A 23,511-nucleotide genomic window follows, 5' to 3' on the forward strand; every position below is an offset into this window, starting at 1 on the left:
GGATTTTATATAAATCCGTGAAGTAATAATGGTTGGTATTCAGTAAAATTACGTTGTTTTCTTTTCTTTTTTAGATATATATCTTATAGAATATATCTTATCGCAATTGAATAAAATTCTGTTTTAGATACAAACAATTAGTTAAAATTAGCTTAGATACAAACATATACCTTATCACAATTAGATAAAAAAATCACCATATCTTGAATCATCCTGTACAAAATAACGCGATATTTTCAAGGTTAAGATATTTCAAACTGCTCTGTCGAAGATGTCCCTTGATAAAAGACCGGGTATTTTCTATAGTGTCATTAAATTTGCTTTTAACATTAAATAATGGTCCTTTATAATCAATAATCGTATCGTTACATCTTTGAGTCAGTGAATTAAGTTTATCTGAAACTAAATTGTCATATTTAATGGCAAATGAACTTGAAAAATGGATGCACATGTGTGCCAATAGATTGATGAATTTGTAGACGAATGTGTAACCTATACAATTTTAGTCATGCCCGTTAAATATTAATTGAAGTTAATGAATGGTCGCATTGCTATACTGATCCATAGCAGACTTTAATATTGGTTGGAATGATTTCTGAAGAAAAAAAAATGACGAGATATTGGATGAGTAAATTTTGTACGTATTTATTTATTTATTTTTCATTTAGTTATTTATTTGTTATGACACATTTATGGTCGATATGCAACAACTTTTTAGCAGTAATGACATCAGTTGCCCGTCCGTGCATTTTATTTCTAGCACGAGTGGGTACCGGGATAAGATTATCGACCTTCTCTAAGTAAGCTAGATACTTCCTCACATGAAGGTTTCTCACCACAAACGGCGAAAAGCACGTGAGGCCGGCGATTTCAGTCATCACTCGAACTCCAGTCACCACTCGAAAAAAATCTTCAGTAACCACTCGAACTTCAGAAACTACTCGAAGTGTAGTTACTATGCTGTAGTTATTAACAGAATAACAGAAGTGTGTTATTATATTCTAACAGTATATGGAAATTACCAGGATAATACTAATTTGTTACGCATTATTTGAGCCGCGTCACGACAAAACCAACATAGTGCGTTTGCGACCAGCATGGATCCAGACCAGTCTGCGCATCAGCGCAGTCTGATCAGGATCCATGCTGTTCGCTGTCAGTTTATCCACTTGTAATAGAGTTGGTAAGCGAACAGCATGGATCTTGATCAGACTGCGCGGATGCGCAGGCTGATCTGGATCCATGCTGGTCGCAAACCCATTATGTTGGTTTTGTCGTGACACGGCTCATTTGGGTTTTATTTTGTTATAACGCTCGATATTTATCTCATTCGTGGGATAAGTAATCACAATGTCAGACTGTATCACATTTTTATTCATTATTTGTTCTTTTTTTTTAATTTAGAAACTAAAATATTCAAAAGAATTAGGTTGAAATGAATTATGATAAACGGCAAATATAGCAAGTATAAAAAAAGTTAATTTATCGAATAACAGCGCATGTTACCAAAGAAATTATTTTTTGCACACTACAAAAAGATCAATTTCCTTCCATTTTTCATTGGTGTTACTTACTTAAACATTTATGACAGTATCTCGGGTTCATTTTTTTCCCAATATTTACATTAATTATTTCCTCAAGACACTTTTGTTAAAACCCTAGCTATTGTGACTGTCATAGAAATTTCAACAAAACAGTCGTAAATACCCGATCATTATTTACAGTGTTATCATTACCCAAGTATTCCGGGTAATCGGTAAACATAGACAAACATAAGATTTTTTTCACAAATCAGAAACGGGTAAAAACATGTCGTAGACTTGATCTTTAGATATTTTAATTCGTCTTTTGATATTACTTATTTAAATAAACGTTTTAAAAGCACCTTTGTGACCCGGATTATAATTAAATACACATGCTTTTGCAATAGAATGATCATAAAATTAAGTTTAAAATAACATATATCTGAAAAAGGCAAAACATTGCTAATGTGTTTTATATACGTGTAGTTAAATTGTGTGTTTATTTTCTTTCTTGATTTTGTCAGTTTAAAAAAGTGTACATGTGTAAATAAAAAGAGGGGATTATCTAATAGTATATGAATTTTTGACATACTTTGTAACCTAACTGGATGTTTATTTTTTGTTTTGATCTATATACAGTACGTAGATAAGGAAAACAAATTAATAAAGGTAAGTGATCTATAATATTTATTTCATTTTATTTCTCCAGTCGCATTTGTTAATTATTTTCAATAATATTGTATACATATAAAGTGTTGTTTTTATATGCTAGGTAATTTGCTTAATTAACAGAGTAAATGTCTGTTTCAATCCTTTAAACTTTTTATATTCTATCCTTTTTTAAAAACGCATTCAACCTTTTTTTCTCCATTTTTTCATGAACATTTTAATCATGAAATACTTGTATGTACATTCTAGTCCTGGCGCGCACCTCCCGTGTCATATAATATACATAGTTAGACAGAGGTACGAATCTATTTCATTCATTCATTTTCTTTCAAACGATAATCTGACGAGGTGATATATTGAACAAGATTTTATCTAAATATCGCTTTTCTAATTCAGATATTTTTTTTGTTGGGTTTTACTTCGCACAAACCCAGTATAGTTCATATCACAACTTTCCAGCTTTACTGGCGGAGAAAGACCTCTGGCTCCCATTCGTCCATTATTTCAAGCACGAACTCGCACCTTAGTAGAACTACCGACTAGTAACAAGCCGTATGCCACTTGGAATTATTCAAAGTCCCTATCGGGATTCGAACCTACAGCAGTGTTAAATGGGAACTGTAAAAATAAAGTCATGACTTGTGTTTACAGTCCAATTTAGGGATCAAACTTAGTTAACTTATTATTATTTTACTGGACGCTCTTTTCCTCCTCCCTTTCATGTATACACCATTTTTCTTGTTCAGTCTGTATATCATATTTTATTTTTTGTAACCACAACAAACAGACACGAACAGGACTTTAAATTTAACCGAATAATTATCTAAAGATCGATAAAAGAAGCTCATATAATCTTATATCTGTTAATGTCATGATATCTGATATAATATATTTTCCGTGTTTATCATCTCTCTATAGGTCTTTAAGTACAGGTAATAAATTGCCATTTAGATAAGAATATATATTTAACACCTAAAATAAACTGTCAGATCTTCAAATACCTCTGAATGTTTTATCGGGTTTGCGAAATCTTTTTCAAGGTACTTTAGTACATGTCGTGTTTTGGTGAACAATTGACTTTTCACACCGCATTATTAAAATGTAAACATTTAACAAAAAGTCAAATCTATCTACCTTTTAGCTCACCTGAGCAAGCTCTGGGTGACCTTTAAGGATCGTTGAATGTCCGTCGTCCGTCCACATTTGGTCGTTAACACTCTAGCGGTCACATTTTTGCCTCAATCATCATCAAACTTTGTCAGGATGCTTGTCTAGGTATTTTTCGGATGAGTTCGATCATGGGTCATCTTGGATGAAAAGCTAGGTCACAGCAGCTAAAAATAGAAAAACCTTGTTAGTACTCTAGTGGTCACATTTTTAACTCAATTGTCATAAAACTTGGTCAGGATGCTTGTCTATGTAATTGCTCGGATGAGTTCGATGGGTCAGGTGAGCGATCTAGGGCCATATTGGCCCTCTTGTTTATTTCCTTATTTGCATATTATTATTATATGTATTGCCAATCTTAAAGCAATGAAATTTGTCATAAATGTTTTATTTAGTTATCATCGTAACCGGGTAAAAAAGCAAAGTAGATTTTATTTATTCTCAAGTTCCTGAATTTCAAGTTTTATCTTTCAATTATTAATTATATTCAAAGCAGAGTCTCGCATTAGTAATCTAGAGACCGTTGGTTCGATCCTCGAGCAAGTTGTGATTTCTCCGTGACAATTGATCCCGGACATTTGGTCGTTTGAGCCGCGTCACGACAAAACCAACATAATGCGTTTGCGACCAGCATGGATCCAGACCAGCCTGCGCATCCGCGCAGTCTGATCAGGATCCATTCTGTTCGCTTACAAGCCCTATGACAAGTAGAGAAACTGATAGCGAACAGCATGGATCCTGATCAGACTGCGCGAATGCGCAGGCTGGTCTGGATCCATGCTGGTCGCAAACGCATTATGTTGGTTTTGTCATGACGCGGCTCAATTGTCTCTCTCATCGTTGATGCAGATATTATGTGGGATAAATAGCTGGTTATTGCAGTGAAATTTATCATTACTGGTTAGTTATCCAGGGAAACCGGTTAACTGGATTGACTGCCGCCGAGCTATGACCGAAATCATGTGATAAATCGGCGTAAAAAATCCAGAAATAAAACTACAAACAAACAAAACTGTTTATCATTTCAGGGGCATGGATGTTTGTTGTTGTTTTTGCATGTTAGGTAACGGGTCAGATCTTGCTTAGAGGCTGTGTAGGTGCCTTCATTGAGTTCAGTAAACTTTAGCAATGAGCACCTCACCACTGAGCGATCTCACCGGAAGTACCATTGAGTTACTTATTAGCTGTACCGGTCTGGTAGATTTAGATCATTTTACTAAGACGGACCCGATGTGTGTCCTCTTCCTAAAACAATTTGGACAATGGAAAGAACTCGGACGCACGGAGGCAATCAGGGACACATTGAATCCAAAGGTATTAATCTTTTTAAAATATTTTTGCGTATACACGTATATAACAATTGGTTTGCAAAATAACATAGTCTTATATTACACAAATGTTCTCCTTTGCTATCACTTATTAAGACAGTGTAAATGATCTATTGTTTATATTCAATGTGCAATTCAAAGACTCTGTACGATTTTGCCATATACACGTGAAACACTATGAAATAGCAAAAGTAGCCCTGCAGGGACTCATACCCGGGACAGCCTGCAGGGACTCATACCCGGGACTAAGTGAAATAGTCCCGGCTACCATCACATTTCTGTTCAACATGGACAACGATGTTTGTACTATAACTACTTGTGCTAAAAGACGATAATTTAGTACATGTATTTAAGTGAACTATTTATGAATATCTTCTTTTTAACAATTTAGGTTTGGGAAATTTGGAAAAGAATTTCATGTACAGTACATGTAAATTAATTAAAGGATTGCGAAGCATAAGCAAGATTATTTTAGTAAAAGCGTTTATTTTTTTCTCATGAATTTTATTATCCACGCATCAACCGAAGTACACGCATTGTTTATTTTATAAAGAAACACTTAACATCAAAGCAAGCAATTTCAGATTATAAGAAAATACATAATGAAAATTAATGTATACGACTTATATGGGATAATATTTGATCTTTATCTGAATTCTCTATCTTTAAATTCATCATCGCATTATTAAGAAATAGAAAGAGCACCGAAACACGAGGCTATCCGATTTGTACGAGGGGGCGTAGCCCTCGAGTATAAATCAGATTGCCGAGTGTTTTGGTGTTCTTTCTCTGTTGTATCATAGTCAAACATAATTTAAACACGTTCCCTGTCACCACAACGTGATACCCCACAAAAAAGTAACCAATGGACGAGCATCTGAATATGATATTTCCATCGCTATCCCTTTCTCTGTCGTCACAAAATGTAAACCCCGGACAAAATGAACCAATCAATTGGCATGCTCTGGAGTGCGGGTAACTAATACCTGCACTCCAGTTAACGCACTGTGCATGCATACGATTTAACTCTGTCACATTTTCAACAGAAAGGTCCCCAAACTCGTATATATAAACATTTCTGTGGTGACAATCCGTATTAATAAACAGTATAAATCAATTTTGGCGTGAGAACAGCTCACGGTTTGCATTATTTTACAAAAATAAATTGCATAGCGTGCGCACAATAACCTAAAAGGTATACAGTTTTATTTATTACAAAGCGCATGATGTTGTCCGTGTCAATATATGTCCGCTTACTTTGATTCTTTTCGTTTGTGTGGATGTACAGTTTACCATTTTATGGTTTTATACACTGGTACAATTCTCTAACTCCTACATGAAATTCAGATGCAGGCAGGCATCTGAATTGGTGCATTCCGTTATTGTTTTACATAGTATTGCTTAGACAATAAGCATTATGCGTAGCACAAATCAAATAGATTAATGCAAGATATATTCATCTATGATATTCCTCATTTCAGTTTGTTGAATCATTCATGATAGTATTCGACCCAGCAATACAGCAAACCTTGATGTTCGGCGTGTATGATATTGACAGCAGGTAATCAGAATTTAAAATTTAAAGTTTTCTATTTTAATTTCCACATTTTTTGTCTCCAGCTTACTAGACCTACCATTTTTTTTATCTAAAAGTATTTTTGAAATAAAAAGGCAGAATTTCCAATGAGTTTTGTATACGATGTTTTAGCAAACAATGCTCAACGCAGTGATCGCCCCATCATTCTTGATCAAGGGAAGTAACCGCTGCGAGGAGTTTGGCTATCAGTACCAATTATTTTTTCAGGACGACAGATTTGAAACATCATGATTATGTTGGGTCAGTAGAGACGACACTGTCAGATCTTCTAGATCCTTCTAAAAGCGTGTGTACTTCCTGTAGAACCCTTCGTGTTGCAGGTATATTTTTTTGTATTGAATTTAATAAATACATAGTATTATACATGAATACTATTGCATTCAGTGTTGTTATATTTTTCTGGTCCTTCGGGATCATTGATACCAGCACTATTAAGTGTCGAGAATTGAGTACCGCTCAAGCCGGTGCTAGGGGGCGTGAGGGATGTTGCACTTATTCAGTATTCCTCATGTACAGACTCAATCAAACCGAGTCTGCAATTCTTATGTAATTTTGTTGTGATTAATGCTTCCGAGGGATCACTTTCTTTCCAGATTTTTATACTTCACAACAGCAGGTGTCAAGTGCCGTGTGGCAGCTGTAAAAAGTTGCCCCGTACTTCACTTCAGTGTTGTTATATTTTTCTGGTCCTTCGGGATCATTGATACCAGCACTATTAAGTGTTGAGAATTGAGTACCGCTCAAGCCGGTGCTAGGGGCGTGAGGGATGTTGCACAATTTTTCAGTATTCCTCATGTACAGACTCAATCAAACCGAGTCTGCAATTCTTATGTAATTTTGTTAGGATTATTGCTTCCGAGGGATCACTTTCTTTCCAGATTTCGATATGATCTAACACAAAAGCGACGACTCCATGGACTCTATTCGTTTTGCTCCTGTAATACTGCTTTTTCTTAAAGGGACTCAACTGAGGTTATTTTGACATGACAGGAATGGAAACAATTTTTCAAACTTTTTACTTAAAGTACTCAAGCTTTACGAGATTCAAATGTTATGTTTTTAAGCTTTTGGACCTCAGTAGAGTTCCTTTAACAAAATATTCTTCAGAAACAAAATAATCATCCACACCGTTGTTTATGTTTAGCGCAATAATTACAGTATATGCTGATGGCAGCTTTTCAACAAAAGTTCTTAGTACATTATGTAATTAGATTTTCGTCGGTCTGTCTGTATTTGTCTGCTGTCACACCATGTACATGTATACAATAATGTAAATAAACTGCTAGATCACAGGGTTACATTTTCTTGTAGTATTTTGAGAATTTGTGTGACAAAAACATAATAGGGGGCCTATGTATATAAATGCTAAGCTTAACTGATTTTTTTACATCTAGGTGATCCGAGAGCACGGGGTATTATAAGTATTACCTCCGAGATTGTACGAGAGTCTCGTAACAAAGTCTCATTACATGTAGGAGGACAAAATCTTGGTAAAATAGGACGAATATTAACAACCAAGGTTCGTAAAATGACAGCTTCTTATTCTAATTAATGTAAATCTTTCACGTAGTACTATCTTGATTATGCATCATACAAGGATGAATATTTGGCATCATGCTGGTCTTTGAAGAACATTTCAACAGATTTAGAATAAAAACTAAAGACAATTTGTTGTTGTTTTTTGAAAAATAATCTCATTTCTATAACCATCTGCTATAAGATATTAGAAAAGAGACAACGGTTTACATGTAATTATATAAGCTGACTTTCACTCATGTCCCCCTCACGCCTGAATTAATGCCCGAAAGTGCATAATAATAGCCATTTGAGGCCTTCCTCATCGAATAAATTTGGATTTTCGCCGTATCACCCTTATAGTTTCGGGATGGCTTTAAAAGATGAAAGCTTACTTGCTTATGTGCAAGTGTGTATATGCTTGTGTTTGCATTACGTTAGTGTTAAGAACGTCAAACATTGTAGCGTCAATGAAGTCATAATACGAAAACGAAATATTACGCAAACTTATACGTTAATATCAGATCATGTTGTCTTTTTATCTGTTATAATGGTTAAGTGAAACTGAATTCACATACATGCACGTTGGAATTGGTTCATTTTTTTTTTCACGAGACCGACACCTGTTTAACAGCGGGCTTTTCAGCAAACTGACATTCTGCAATGTTGAAATATGTTATTACTTTCAGCCCGATGTATTTCTAGAGATCTCAAGAAGTATTGACAACATTGCCTATCAACCAGTATTCCGAACAGAAACATTACGTAAAACAGTAAAACCAAGGTAAGTCAGTGATCCCAAGAGGCACTTTTGGTTACCTGCCTTGACGTTAGATGATTATCTCCCTTGACAATAGGGGAGTAGTAGCCTATTGGTTCAGGTGTCTGCCTCTCAACCCTGGGATCATGGGTTCGAGCCCTACATGGGTCACGACCATGTTTCTACATATGGCACTAGTGCTGGTTGGTACTCGAAAGTGATTAATATAAGTTTCAAGAACTAGTTTCGCAATCGAGCTTAAATAAATATGTTTAAACTAAATGCATAAAATTATAGTTTGTCTGTATTCCAGATGGCGGCCATTCGATATTGGGTTTCAGCGACTATGTAACGGGGACTGGGACAGATTGCTCGAGTTCTCGGTGTGGCGACATAGGTAAATTACAGCTTAGCAAGTCTATAAGATATCTATATAGCTTAATCATAATCATAAGACAATTTCACAACAGTAGGAAAAACACACAAAATTTCATGTTACAGTATAGAAAAAACATACTAGGATATATTGTACATGGAAATGAACACCATTTATTTCACTGGAAAGTGGATATTTTTTATGCAAGTGAAAAACAGATAATATTATATAGATAGACAATTACTATGTTCTGATAAAAGTTGTCTCATTTTCTTTGTTCGCATGCATCTTAATAATTGTTGTACGTATATTTTCAGCGGTAGAGGAGATTACAAAATGCTAGGTCGCAAAGTAACCACTTTGAGAGAACTAAAGTTTCTTAAAACGTATGTATTTTGACATTATTTAGGTAGAAGACCAATAAGCTTTCTTTATTCATTTTTTATTTTTCTCGAAAAAAGTGTACTGTTATAGTTTCTAAAAAGTAACTCATTGACCAAATACATGAACTTGAACCATCTTTTGCTTCTGTGTTCTTTAGTAAGCCATAATATATAATAGGATAGAGTCAGATGTCTTTTACAACAACAACAACAATTTATTTGCATAAAGTTACAACATATGTAGTTATAAACATGAAATAATGTATCCAGTGGTACAGTTTCAAAAAAAAAAGAAAAAGAAAAATATGCCTTTTTGTTGCCATTGATAAAGGTTTTTTTAGCTGATTTCTTTTAGACATTGTGATTTCTCTCAAGGCAGAGAAATTAAAATATGTTTATAGTAATGAAGATAAGCCTTTACAACTACGGTTGAAAAATAAATGAGCCATGCCATGACAAAACCAACATAATGGGTTTGCGACCGGCATGGATCCAGACCAGCCTGCGCATCCGCGCAGTCTGATCAGGATCCATGCTATTCGCTGACAAACCGTATAACAAGTAGAGAAACTGATAGCGAACAGCATGGATCCTGATCAGACTGCGCGGATGCGCAGGCTGGTCTGGATCCATGCTGGTCGCAAACCCATTATGTTGGTTTTGTCATGACGCGGCTCAAATTTGTTATAAGAAAACCCTCAAGCTTTAACTTGAAAATATTTTATTCTCTGTTTACAGGAGTGGAAACTATCAAGAAGTAAGCCTCGCTCCTAGAAAGAAAGATAAGCACAAAAACAGTGTAAAAATATCAGTTTGCGGATATCTACGATTTTACAGTATTAGGTAATGGGATAAAAAATAATAAATGAGACACAATTTTGTTGTCGTTATTTTTCTTCAATATCATTATTTCGTCATAAATCAATTTCCTTGCCGATCTTTGCCATAATGTAATTATTAAAGAATAGCTTCAAAGGAGAGCTTTCATAATATACTAGTAATTATTCTATTACATACATTATGTGAAGGTATGAAAACTTTTTTCGATTTTTTTTAAAAAAGAAAATTAGATTTATTTCCACAAAGGGCTTGCGGGCCACATTGGCAAGCAATTATGGTTTATTCGGTTGAAATCATTTTGGGGGTTTTTAATATATCTCATGAACTTTTATTTTGATTAAAAGATAATTTGCGTTTGAGGATTTTTTTTTGCAATTATCCAAAACATTTTAAAGCGCAATATTCAAACAATTTATTTTAAATTTTCCTTGACCATCTGAAGTTATATGATATACAACGTCTTGATATTGATTAAGGAAATTTTCCATTATTTAGAAAACAGGGAAGTCAATAAAATTTTAGGCAAACAACACCAGACAACGGCCTAAATAGACTGCTCTGAGACATTCCGTGTGTCGAATGTTTTGTTATTTCCCCCAATTTGATTTTTAATTAAAAAAGAATATTTTTTTTATTTGTTTGTCATGGTGATTTTCAATGACTGTTTTGGGTAAAGGAAACAAAAAAAAAAAAAAAAAAAAAAAACAGAAACTACCTTAACTAACGGCAAAAGTTTCTCTAAATTCACATAAAAGTGTATTATTGAACAAAGAAAAGAACTAGCATGAAATTTTACGAAATTGCAATATTGACCATTCTGGGGCTCAGACTTCAAAAGCATTCCCACTTATTATCGAACTCCATGATGTTTTTTTCTGTTTTTGGCTACTAGGATAGACTGTCAGTATTCATTGATGGATTATGTTCGTGGAGGCATGAACCTCAACTTAATCATAGGAATAGACTTTACTGTAAGTATCATACCGCAACATGGTCCGACATCCTAGCTGAATTGGTGTTAGGTTCGAGACCTAGTGATCTTGGGTAAAAAGGCCCTTGGCTTATAAATTCATGTTTGAAAGCAAACATCATTTCATGCTTTCATTTGCTCAAGGAACTATAGGAAATGTAATTTTGTGTTATTCACTGTGCGTGAAAGTTGAAAAAATTTTTTAAATTGATTTCCCAAAAACTTAAATGGGACCTGGAAAAATTTTAAATGCATATATTTTTTTTTAAAAATAAAAACTTTTTTGGGTAAAACAAGTAATGGAAATAAAATTTTTTAAAGTTTTTTACTAAATAAAAACAGCCGGTTAAAAAAATGCCCCGCTTACCATGGGGGGGGGTAATTTTTAAGGCCCGTTTTTTTGTTGAAAAAATTTTTTGGGATAAATTTTATTCTTATTTTTTTAAATTTTTATACCGATACTGGGATTTCAAAGGGAAAAGGGAATTTACAATTCAATTAACATTTTTGTTTTTTATTTTATTTCTTTTCAGTCCTTTTAATGGGTTTAAAATGAGTGAGGGGAAAATTTTCCTTGCCGAATTTTCATCAGAAAAAGTATGTTTATTTTTTTTCCCAACCTTTTTTTTGGGGCCCCTTCCGTTTTGTCTTTTGGAAATTTGATAATAGCCGGGAAACCGAAACCAAAGGAAACTCCTCGGGTTTTATCTTTTAAAAAAATAAATATAGGTTTAAATTTCTTTACCAATTTTTTGGGGGGCCAATTTAAACCAAAAAAAAAGTAATTTAAAAAAATGTTAGTATTTTCCATAAAAAGCTTTTTGGAATTTTTTAAAAAATTGAAAAATTTTCCGGACAAACAATTTGGAATTTAAAAATTTTTCCCCCGAAAAGTTTTTTTTCTTTAAAAAAACCCCTTTCAAAAATTTTTTTAAAATTTTTGGGTTTTTAAAGTAAAAAAAATTATTAATAATTTTGGACCTTTTTTTTAATTCCTTTTTTTTTGGATTTTACTAATTAATATTGTTAAAAAAAGTCAAAAACAACTTTTTTTTTATATTTTGTTCAAAATTTTTAAAAAATTTTTACCTTAGGTTAGATCCGCTTTTCTTATTTAAAACATTATAAAAATTTCCAAGGTCCTTTCCCTTAAAAAAAGAACCATTTTTTTAAAGCATTACTGGCCCTTTAAAAAAATTTTCCATTTTAGAAAAAATATTTTTGAAACAATAATTAAAAATTGTTTCCCGGGGAATGGGGTTAAAATAGACGTAATAAAGTCTTGGGAAAATTGATTTTCAAATTGTAACCCGGGGCAAAAAATTTTTCTTTTTTTGGTTCGGCCCCCAAGGGTTGACAACCCCGAAGAAAAATGTCAAATTGTTTTCCCCTTTGGGCGAAACTGGGACAAATTCCCCGTGAAAAGGAAAAAAATCTTTTTTAAATTTTTACTTTTTTTTTTAAAAAAAATTTTTCCTTTATTCCTTTTTTGTAAAAAATTTTTAATTTTTAAAAGTGAAATTAATTCAAATATTTCCCTTTATTTTATTTATAGATAAGCCAAAAAGGAAAATAAAAACCATTATTTTAATCCCTTTAAAGTTAAAGTAAAGGGGGTTTAAATTAAATTTTTGTTTTTAAAAAGGTACTGCTTTTTTTTGGGGGTTTGAAAAAACGCCGGGCCTTTCCTTTTGAAAACTTTTTTAATTTTATTAAAAATTTTAAGGTAAAAAAAATTTTTATTGAAAAAATATTTACCGCCGGAAACTTAGGAAAAATTAAAAAAATGAAAAAAGTTAACTTTTACCTTAAATTTAAGGGAAAGTTTTTTTTAAAAATTTTTAAAATAAAGTTTTGGGAACCAAAAAATTTTTTAAAAAGAAAAATTTCCGGGCGGAAAAAAAAATTAATCAAAAAAAAGGAAAAAAGGCCCTGTTTTCCCTTTTAAAAACATATTCTTTAAATTGCAAGGTAATTTTTAAGTTTAATTGGGTTGGTTTTTTTTGGGTTTTAAATTCCCAAAAAAAAATTTAAAAAAACTAAATTTTGAAAATAAATTTTTTTCAATTTTTGTGGAAAAAAATCTTTATTAAAACTTCAGTAAGGAAAAATTTTTTTTTTTTGCCCGGTTTTCCCTAAGTTAAACCCCCTGGGTGGCTTGGCTTGGGTCCCTGGCCTGTTTTAAAAGAAAACCGGGCCCAAAAACAATTAAGGGGGGTTTTCCTCCTTTAAAAATTTTTAAGGGGGAAAAGGCAAAAAAATTTAATTAAAATGCATTTGGGTAATTGTTTTTTAACCCGGAAACCCTAAAAGTTTATTTTTAAATTAGTTTTGGGGCCCGGCAATAAAGGTTTTTTTAAAATCAAGAAAAAAATTCCCCAAAATTTAAAAAAAAAATGGGTACTAAGAAATTTTAAAAAGGGGAAAAGGGAAATTAAACCAAAAAAAAAATTTAAAATTTGTTTATTTGCCCCTAAAAAACCTGGGTTTTCCCTCTTTAAAAACCCCAATTATTTTACTAACTGCTTTTTTTTAAAAATTTGGAAAAAAAATTTATTTTGGGAAATTTTTTCATGAAATTGGCCAAATTTTTGGGGGGTTTTTTTAAAGGGGAAAATTTGTAATTACCCCCTTTTAAAAATTTGGTTAATTAATTATTTGGGTTTCAAATTTTTGGGGTTTTTTCAAGGAAATTTTTGAAAAAAAGGGGTTTTTCGTTTATTCTGGGTTTTGGTTTTACAGGGGGGTTTTAAAAATTTTTCCGGTAGAATTTTTTCCTTTTTTCGTAAATTTTTTTTAAAAAAAATTTTTTAAAAAATTGAAAATTTTTAAAAAAACCAAAATTTTTTCGTTCAATTACAATTTTGGGGAAAAAAGAATTTTTTTTAAAAATTAAAAAACTCCCCCTTTTTAAATCATTTTAAAAAAACATTGTTTTTAAAATTTTTTCTGGGGGCTGGTCTGGATCCATGCTGGTCACAAACCCATTATGTTGGTTTTGTCATGACACGGCTCAATTATCTCCGTTTTCAGGATGGCATTATCAATGATTTTGATGCGTTTTTGGAGCGTCTCGTATCCATTAGCCATCTCCCTCTTTCAGTCATTTTCGTCGGGCCCTCGGCCCCGGGGGATTTTTTCCTTAAAGGTAAGTCAGCAATTTTTTAAGGGCAAATTTAAAAATTTGGGAACAAATTTTAAAATTTGAAAGGGTTTAAGAAAATTTTTATTTGGGAAAGTTTTTTAGGTTAATTTTAAAGGGAAAACCTTTTTAAAAAAATTTGAACTTAAAAAGGCTTGGAAATAAAAACCCCTTTTAAAAACATTTTTCCTTTAAACAGTTCATAAATTTCCCTTTAAATTTTTTTTACAATAAAATTTAAGTTTTTTCAATAATTTTAAAAGGGAAAATTTTAGGAAAAAAAAACACCGGGAAAATCAAGTATTTAACTTTAAAAGCATAAAATTTTTTTAATTTTAAAACATTTTATGAAATTTTCACTAAAGTTCCCCTTTTAACCCAAAATATCGTTTTAAATTTTTTTTCAAATAAATATTGGTTCACTTTGTATAAAATGGAACCCCATTAATATTTTATTTTTTAAGGGAAAGTTTTGGGATACAATGTGGAAAAATATCTCCCAAAAAAATCAAAACTTTTTCAAAAAAAAAAAACATACACATTTTGTATCTTTTCAAACGTGTATTAGAACAGTCCGTCGGCCCCTGACGTGCAGGTATTTCATTATTTTTTAGTAAATTAATCGTTTTTTAAACGATGGGTTTTTATTGGGGCACCATACTTATTCATTATTTTTAGAATATTCAGATCTTTAAGAACATGTTATTTTATATTGCAAAAAGAGTGACATCCTTTTCATGTGATGAAAATAAAGATATATACATTAATCCATCGATCCAGGGGTACATGTTGAGTGAACAGTTGAAAATCAAAATAAATTTACATCTTGTCATAATACCCTTATATATATCATAATTTACGTCTTTCGATTGATAAAAAACTCACATAACCCAAGGAAATTTTCGGTAAATATAAATCAGAATTTACCTATAATCTTAAACATTTTCCAGTGTTAACTGTTGGCCAGTTACCATTATAACAGTCAATATTTCAAAATATATACTCAAGACAATGGCAAATTGATCATAATGTCATTTTAAAAACAACAACAATAAACAAGTTCTTGGCCAAATATTCGAATGTTAAAGTCTTCAAATATGTGAAAGAGCGTTTTATAGTGTTAAAATGCATTCCTATTCAAACTTGCTTTCCATGTGAATTTGCTGTCCTTAGAAAACCTGAAAATGTGATATAGTTTATTTGAAGTACCCCAGTATTACAAATTGTTCATATAAAAAACTGTTATGGGTTTACGATTTCATCACTCCAAAACGATCAGGTTTACTGTCCTTTTTTCTCATTTCCAGGCGCGTGATGCCTTCGCTGTGATTTCCACGCAAGCTACGGAATATATGAAATATAAAAACATTACTCCAAATAAGCCAACTGCACCATTCAAAGAAACTCGCAAATCACGTGACAGTTTAAATGAATATCTGGAGATGAATAATACCCTTACAAACTGTTCGTCACGCTCTGACAGGCATACTATCACCAGGGTCGGTAGCTACGGAAGTTTATCCTCGCAAAGGATGTCGGGAATCTCGGGGCCAAAGTGTCCGACCTGCGGGTCAACGCTCGAACCCGGAGTCTCGATATTTTCAGAAATCAACGATTGAATGTCAGAAATTTATACCGGTTAATCAAGACAATTGTGATCCAAAATTGTATCTAATTATACTCTCAAAATATTGAATTACAAATTTAGTAGATGATGATCAATCAATGTAAATGTGAAAATTTAAATGAAATGCGGAACTAGTTTCTTGGAATAAACGAGATGTAAGCAGTTGACATACGAGTACTTTGTACAAAAACATGTTTGAAAACCATATGTGAAAAATATCATGAATGGATGTGGGTATTAAAGTTATATACCTAGTAACTAACGAATAAACAGCTGAAATTACTGTTGGTACTTAATGATATGTCCAGCCATAGCGTAGGTAAAATCAGTGTACATATCAAATTTATGACGATTGTTCAAAACTTAGCTGCGTATGTGAATTATTTAAAAAAAAGGACCATATGCCAATACGCATAAATGAGGCAAACATAAATGAGACAAGCACGTATGCGAGGCAAATAATCTTCTGAACTTGCATGTATATGTGAATAATTAAGTTTCTAGTACATGTATATGACAGTCCAATATGAAACTTAAAGAATTTAATTATGTTAAAGTTAGAAATACTTATGTGAATGTGTAACCTACAGTTTACTGTAGGTTAAACATTGACGCCAATATATTTGTAAAACTAAATGTGAAAGTACAAGTTATAGACTACTTGCCTGTGAATTATAATTTTAATTAATTCATAATTTGTTATATACTGTAGTATATGGTGAGGTGTAATTTTTTGTCAGTCTTCTTTTACGATGCAGGCGTCGTATTTTAAAAATAATATGAACATTGAATAATGATATATAAAACTTTTTATGAACAAAAATTACTTGCGTTGTTGAATATTTCATGTTTTTTCCTCTCTTTGGTTAAAAACTGCACGTTTATTTAGCTATATTTTTAGCCCATTTTAAATTACGGGTTCATCACAAGTGAACAAACTGGACTGGGTATGTTTATCATACCTGACACGCATTTCGGAGAAATGAGCCGCGTCATGACAAAACCAACATAATGGGTTTGCGACCAGCATGGATCCAGACCAGCCTGCGCATCCGCGCAGTCTGCTCAGCATCCATGCTGTTCGTCTTACCAATACCAACTCTATTACAAGTTGAAAAACTGATAGCGAACAGCATGGATCCTGATAGACTGCGCGGTTGCGCAGGCTGGTCTGGATCCATGCTGGTTGCTAACCCATTATTTTGGTTTTGTCGTGATGCGGCTCAAATACAGCTATACTCATGACTGAAAGCTCATAAAGTATGTTTTGATATTACTCCGGATTTGAGATAGGCAACTATGAAAAATCTAAGTCATGTGAACTTTATTTGGCTGACAGGAAACAAGAGCGGGGCGGAGTCACGTGATATCCAGGTCGAAACCATTACTACGATTCTCAAATACTCAGATTCAAAGTTCGGGTGATGCTTAATTTAGATCTTTTGAGGGGGATTTACAGACTATAGCTCCTATTGAAGTGTTGGCGCAGTGGCCGCGTGGTTAACGCGTAAGACGAGTATTTTAAAGATTGCTGGCCACGCGGGTTCAAACCCCGTCAGGGGCAAACCGTTGTTACCGTGAGCAAGAAACTTTACACTCATTGCTTAGTACGAACAAATTATAGAGCGTTTCAATAAGCGCACAGCTTCAAACACAATCAAAATAAAACATTTTAGTTTAAACCAAAATATATTAGTGTTTTTGCAATTCAGAATTAGCAGTTTTTAAATATCCTCACAGTATCATATGCGTGCAAAACACTTTTTTAAACAAATCTTATGACAGGTTTGTTAAATCGAAAGCTTGCCTTTAATCTTTCTGGGCGATAATGTAGCTTCTTTTAAGTGTGAATTTGTATGATAAATGTTTTAATATTTTGTACTTTTATATAATAAGGCGATTACTGAAAATAAGAAGCCTTTGACAGTTAATTTTCATTAACTTTTTGACGACACATTTATTTTAATTTGCCAACGGGTGTAACTTCAAATGCATCATACTCACTTTGATTGAAACACAAAGAATTAAAGGCACATCTGATAGTTTCTACATTAATTTTAAGCTCCGCACTTGTGATTAAAGCTAGTTCAATGGAAATCATACCAGACATTGTAAAGTTTCGGTGCACAGCTGTCTCAATCTCAATGCGCACAAAGAATGAGTGCGATCATAGACTCAGATATCACTACTCGCGGCAAGCTTCTGCTAGATATAGTACCTGAAGAAATAGTTAGATGGAATCGATTTCTTCTTTGTTTTAGTAAAATAAAGCCTGCCAGATATGTTATTAGTTTATAAATGATATGCTCGAAAGAGATATATTAAAATTTAACAGATTAAACGTAAAAAAAAATATTTGCCGACTTTTAACCGAGACTTTTAACAGAAAAAGAGAAATTTATTATATTCATAATTTTGAAAATCATCTTAAAGAACAAAACACTCGCGTTCAGTGGCATATAACTCATAATATTTAGATGTTGTCCTTTATTTTCTCCATATACTTAAAATTTTCATTGGTTATACAAAGTTCAAGAACATTTTGTCCGCTTATTCATATTGACTATCTTTACTTATGTAAAATGTAGAAAAAGCTAGAGGACTTTTAACTTGGTTTTCAATTATCGTGATTGAATAACCCAGTCATCTGTAAAAAAACATATGATATCATCTCTTTTTTAAATACAAAGATTTCTATCTACAGTGTGTTTTACACGGTTCGAGCGTTTGTTTTCTTTTTATTTACACTGACCAAAGTTGTATTTTGGAAATAGTACTGAAATTGTTGACTATCTTTCAAAGTCACAATACCAGAGAATTTTCAATCCAATCAGTCCGGTAGTAAAGAATTTATTCGTATTTATTACATTTGACACATATTTTCTGAAACGAAAAATCGTTGTTTTCTGGATGTTGTGATGTTTTTGTTGTTGTTCTCCATAAGAAAAGTGCTAGAAAAGGTTTTATGAAGGATGACAGAATTCTCATTCCATGAACTTTGTATCCTCCTCTAAGCCCGTGTCTTCGTTTAATTCTGCCTTTTTACAACAATTATTCTCTAATATATGTTTCCTGAACGAGAATAAACACCTTTCGTCAATAGACTTAGGAGGACGGGTGCACAAACTGACAGTAGCACTTATAACAAGAGTCGTTACCATGCCAACAAGGGAGAGTACCTGATAAGAAATGCTGTAAATCTTTTCTAGTATGGATGAGCTACCGGTATCTTTTGGTATTGAGTATGACATGATTGAGGTTGTTGTTGTTGATGATGATGCTTCTGTTGACGTCATAGAAGTCAATGATTGAGTAAAAGAGGTCGGAGTCATGTTGAGTGATAATGGATGGATGAAAGAGTCTGAAATATTTTGGTACCCGGGTTTTAAATATGCGTCACATTGGTCAGTTGGGCCCGGTGGTAGATATGGATATGGCGGCACACCTGAAAAGCGATTGCCTATATTTATCCAAAACACGATAACAGATCCACATATTGCTCCGGTAATCACTCCTTTGGCTGTGGCTCTTCTAAACATAATAGATAACAAAAATGTTGCAACTAATGGACCATCAAAACAACCCATAAAACTAACAAATATGGAGACGACGGAACCCGGAATGGCTGACACACCGAACGCAAGTCCTAATGCTATTAGACCATACATTAGTACAATCATTTTGGACAACTGAGTTGCACGGAATGCCGGCATATTTGGAAACTTTACTTTGATGATATCCTCATACGTCACGGCTGAAAGACTGCTTAAACAAGATGACATCGTAGAGAGAGCAGCACTAGATAACGAAGCGGTGAATAATCCAGCTAAACCCGGGATGTTTTGGAATAAGTCTAGAACTGCAAAAGGCAGAATTGCATTAATGTTATCTATAATCCCTGCCTCTAGAATATCACAGCGTTTTCCCACAAAATATCCAAATATTGTTATACCTTCAAATGATGCCATTAGTTGAAAAGCACAGAAAAACGGTGTTGAGATAAAATACAGATTACGAGCACTCTGCACGGTTGGTGTTGAGTAAACTCGTTGCATTGCCGGTTGCATCAATGTGAAATATAAATACGCACTGAATAATCCGAACGTTGAATTCCACATTTGGTAGCGAACGGTCGGGTCAAATACAAAACTTGTCGAGCCAATTCTATCTTTAGCATTTTTAAACACACTTTCTACCCCGCCGGCTCCTTCGGTTGATTTCACAAGAACGGCAATCATTCCGGTTACCATAACAATCAGCTGGAAAACGTCCGTCCAGATCACGGCTTTAATTCCACCTACCGCCGTGTAAATAGTTGTCACAATTGTATAGATGAGTATAGTTCCCCAAAAAGGAATCCCTAGGACGACTTCGAGTGCAACACATGTGCCGACCATTACTATTGCCATGTAGAATAAACTAAAAAGTATTCCTGCAATTAAAGTCATATACCTGACAGAATTGTTTCCATACCGAAGCTTGAAGTATTCATTAACACTTGTTAACTTTAATGGATGAAATACCGGAACGATAAAGAAAGCGCTGAATATAAAGGCGATACTGGTTCCCAGAACGTTATATGCTATTCCGATGCCATATGCGTATCCTTCCGCCGGATATCCAAGAACCATTAGAGATGACTGAAACGTGACAATAAAAGATAGTGCCACTGGCCACGTCTTCGAATTCCTGCCCGCGAGAAAGTAGTTCACTGGCGTATTTTTCTTTCTTTCCCATATTGCAAAGAAAATCCCAATACCGAATGATACACCGATTGTACAGAAGAAAACGAAATAATCCGTTATCCCGAACATCGCTTAAACCGGGTAAACAAGTCATTTACTTAAGCCGAACTAAAGATATAATTATCTTTGTAAATACTTATTCTGTTCTTTATAGAGTCACGTGTATACTACTGATAATTAATATAAGAATAAATGTGTCATTAGCCATAACTTTGTATTGAAGAAATAAACATACATGGCTGTGTGAGATTGTTATATCGTATTCAAGCGAATGAATCAGCTTACGGTAAATGAATACCACTGGAGCGTGTCGTGCATTATATATAATTCATACAGATACAGTGAGATTGCAGTTGTACATCAATGATCTATCAATGAAAATGTTTCATGTTGAACAAATATTTACTCTACTCACTGCTATCTCTCTCACTTGCCATCACTGATAAACCGTAAAAATATAAGCATAGAATAATAACAATTGCAAGCCTACATGCCTACATCATTGAATAATAATTTCTCTTAAATCTTTTTCTTTTAAAGAAGTGTTATGCGTTGAACAATGTTATCTTATATCGATTTATTTAGTAAAACTCAAGTAAAAGTCTGAAGATTGGCTTAAAACTTCGGAAGATAATGTGCTAGTTTTAATTATTTGACAATAAAATTTTTTCTAAGAAACAGTATCCTTGCTATAGTCAAAAATAGTGCGCAAAGTTTGAACTTTAACCATATCTTTTTTTATGTCCTTATTTTTAATAATTTTTTTTTTTTTAGTATGTAAAATTATTTGTTAAATTAATACAACTAGAGTTTAACCTACATAATAATTTAATGGCTTTCAAATATCAATAAAAGAAAAGAAATCATTTGGATATTTTTATATATTGTTAACATATTATTAATGATATTACATTTTATTTTGGACCAATTCACTTTAATCAAAATTTGTTGGTGCATAAAAAAGTATTCTGTATGTTTTGAACAACATTTCGTATGCCAATTTCGCTTCCAATTTAAAAAGGGCCCGACATATGTTACGGGGAAGTAATTTCACTAAAACACACAGATAAGCTAGCGAATTAAGTCAATACATCATACAATACAACTGAATTCATAACTCATGAAGATGCAAAAGACCAGCTTCAAACTAAATTTGCTTTAAAATAGATTTTCAAATGCAAATCCAAGCAACTATTATTAATGAATCTATCAACAGAAATACGCAATTCATGAGAGTTTAACCATGATGGAAAGTTGAGGGAACATGTAATATAAAGAAGCCCGGCACGCTATAGCTACAAACGTGGCCGACCATCGTGCCAAACTTGTCAGATTAAATAAATCACATCGAAAATGATTGGCTTGATGATATTTTGCCAATATCTAATTCTAGATATAGAGTCTTTAACTCAGCAATAATTTTGCCTTAAAAAGTTTCAATGGCATGATTTGCATATTATATATATTGTAGTAATAGCAAGTTATTTTTGTTAGTAATCTTTTTTTTAAGCAGGCTTGAAACTAAACAACGGTAAAATGTACATGTTTGTATACTAGTACTTGTTTTGGGGGTTGACTGTTTTTGATGTTATCCTAGTAGCAACTCATCCGATTTCGCCGTTATCATTGAATTGCTACCGACTTTATCGTTTATCAAGTGAATATATGCCAATTTTGCCTCCCTTTATCTCTGTAAGAAATCAAATTGACATCGATGGGAAATATCAAAATTATTATAACTGTTTTGTAAAATGGACAAATCACCCTTTTGATAAAATATGGGTCATATTAATTACAAAATTGTGGTAACAATTTATCAGTTGGAATCGTTTTAGGCAGGCTTAAAAATCTTACAGCTGATGTATCAAAAATATAAAGGACATAAAAAACACTAAACTTTAATAGCTACCGTGCCTAGAATACATGTACTACTAGTAGAATGTGTTTTGGTCACCGACTTCAACTGCTGTCCCTTTTTGCTCAAATGAACCATGTGTTAGACACTTTTCACGCATGCCATACAATCTTTATAGATATTTTCCCTTTTTATGTGTACTATTAACCAGAATGGCGACAAACTCATTTAAACGAAATTAATACTGATGTCATTAAATGACAATATATTTTCTCATAAAAAAAGAGAACATCATCATCATCATAATCATCAACATCATCACCAACATCATCATCATCATCATCATCATAAACAAGAACAACATCATCAACTTCTGCTTTAACTTCCTCATCATGATTTTATTATAATTATAAGTAGTAATAGCAGTACCATTTTCATCATCATCATCAGCAGCAGCAGCAGTAGCAGCAACAACAACTTTAGCAACAACAACAACAGCAGAATTATAATCATAAAAAGCATTACAACTTCAGTCATGAACATGATCATCTTTAACGCCGTTGGTCATCACCGTCATTATCATCTTCATCACTACCATCATCAAACCATCAACGATTTAATCTGCATAGTTATTGCTAAAATCATTATAATCATCGTCATTATTATTGATGACTATTTCTATAGAATAGTCTCTGTTATTTGGGGAACAACTTATACCCTGCCCTGGTTATGACGTAGGTACTGTATCTACGTCATATCCTTTTAACGCTGGCGTCGAATATTGTAACAAGGAAGAAGAAATGAGTTGTTGAAAAAAATGGAAAAAATCGCTGATCAAAACAGCAATCGATAGTAATATCTTCTAGATATGAATCGATAAGACGTCGGTGATTTTCTGTGTGCCCTAAAAGCAGCAATTTGTTGATATTTTCCACGATTGAAGCGGATTTGTTCTTGATGTCTTTGGTGGGAACATGGAACACTGAATCAAGCAGGATATTATATGGACAGAGA

General features: G+C 33.1%; 2 protein-coding genes across 2 annotated transcripts; one reads left to right on the top strand and one right to left on the bottom strand.

Annotated features, from left to right (window-relative positions):
• The first annotated feature begins 1,707 nt into the window (after positions 1 to 1,707).
• On the top strand, positions 1,708 to 11,180 carry LOC132747262 (copine-3-like). Its single transcript, XM_060736589.1, has 11 exons — positions 1,708 to 1,801; positions 2,163 to 2,192; positions 4,388 to 4,673; positions 6,169 to 6,248; positions 6,492 to 6,604; positions 7,679 to 7,803; positions 8,489 to 8,583; positions 8,873 to 8,956; positions 9,253 to 9,321; positions 10,057 to 10,161; positions 11,051 to 11,180. Exons 3-11 carry the CDS (start codon positions 4,488 to 4,490, stop codon positions 11,163 to 11,165), a joined length of 972 nt encoding a protein of 323 aa, XP_060592572.1. The 5' UTR covers positions 1,708 to 1,801; positions 2,163 to 2,192; positions 4,388 to 4,487; the 3' UTR covers positions 11,166 to 11,180.
• Positions 11,181 to 18,881: 7,701 nt separating this feature from the next.
• LOC132747248 (sodium-coupled monocarboxylate transporter 2-like) lies at positions 18,882 to 20,711 on the bottom strand. Its single transcript, XM_060736574.1, has one exon. It carries the CDS (start codon positions 20,709 to 20,711, stop codon positions 18,882 to 18,884), a length of 1,830 nt encoding a protein of 609 aa, XP_060592557.1.
• Positions 20,712 to 23,511: the final 2,800 nt, after the last annotated feature.

This window comes from Ruditapes philippinarum, unplaced genomic scaffold, assembly GCF_026571515.1.
Source record: "Ruditapes philippinarum isolate M1 unplaced genomic scaffold, ASM2657151v2 ctg7_1_1_1_1, whole genome shotgun sequence".
NCBI classification, from domain to species: Eukaryota; Metazoa; Mollusca; class Bivalvia; order Venerida; family Veneridae; genus Ruditapes; species Ruditapes philippinarum.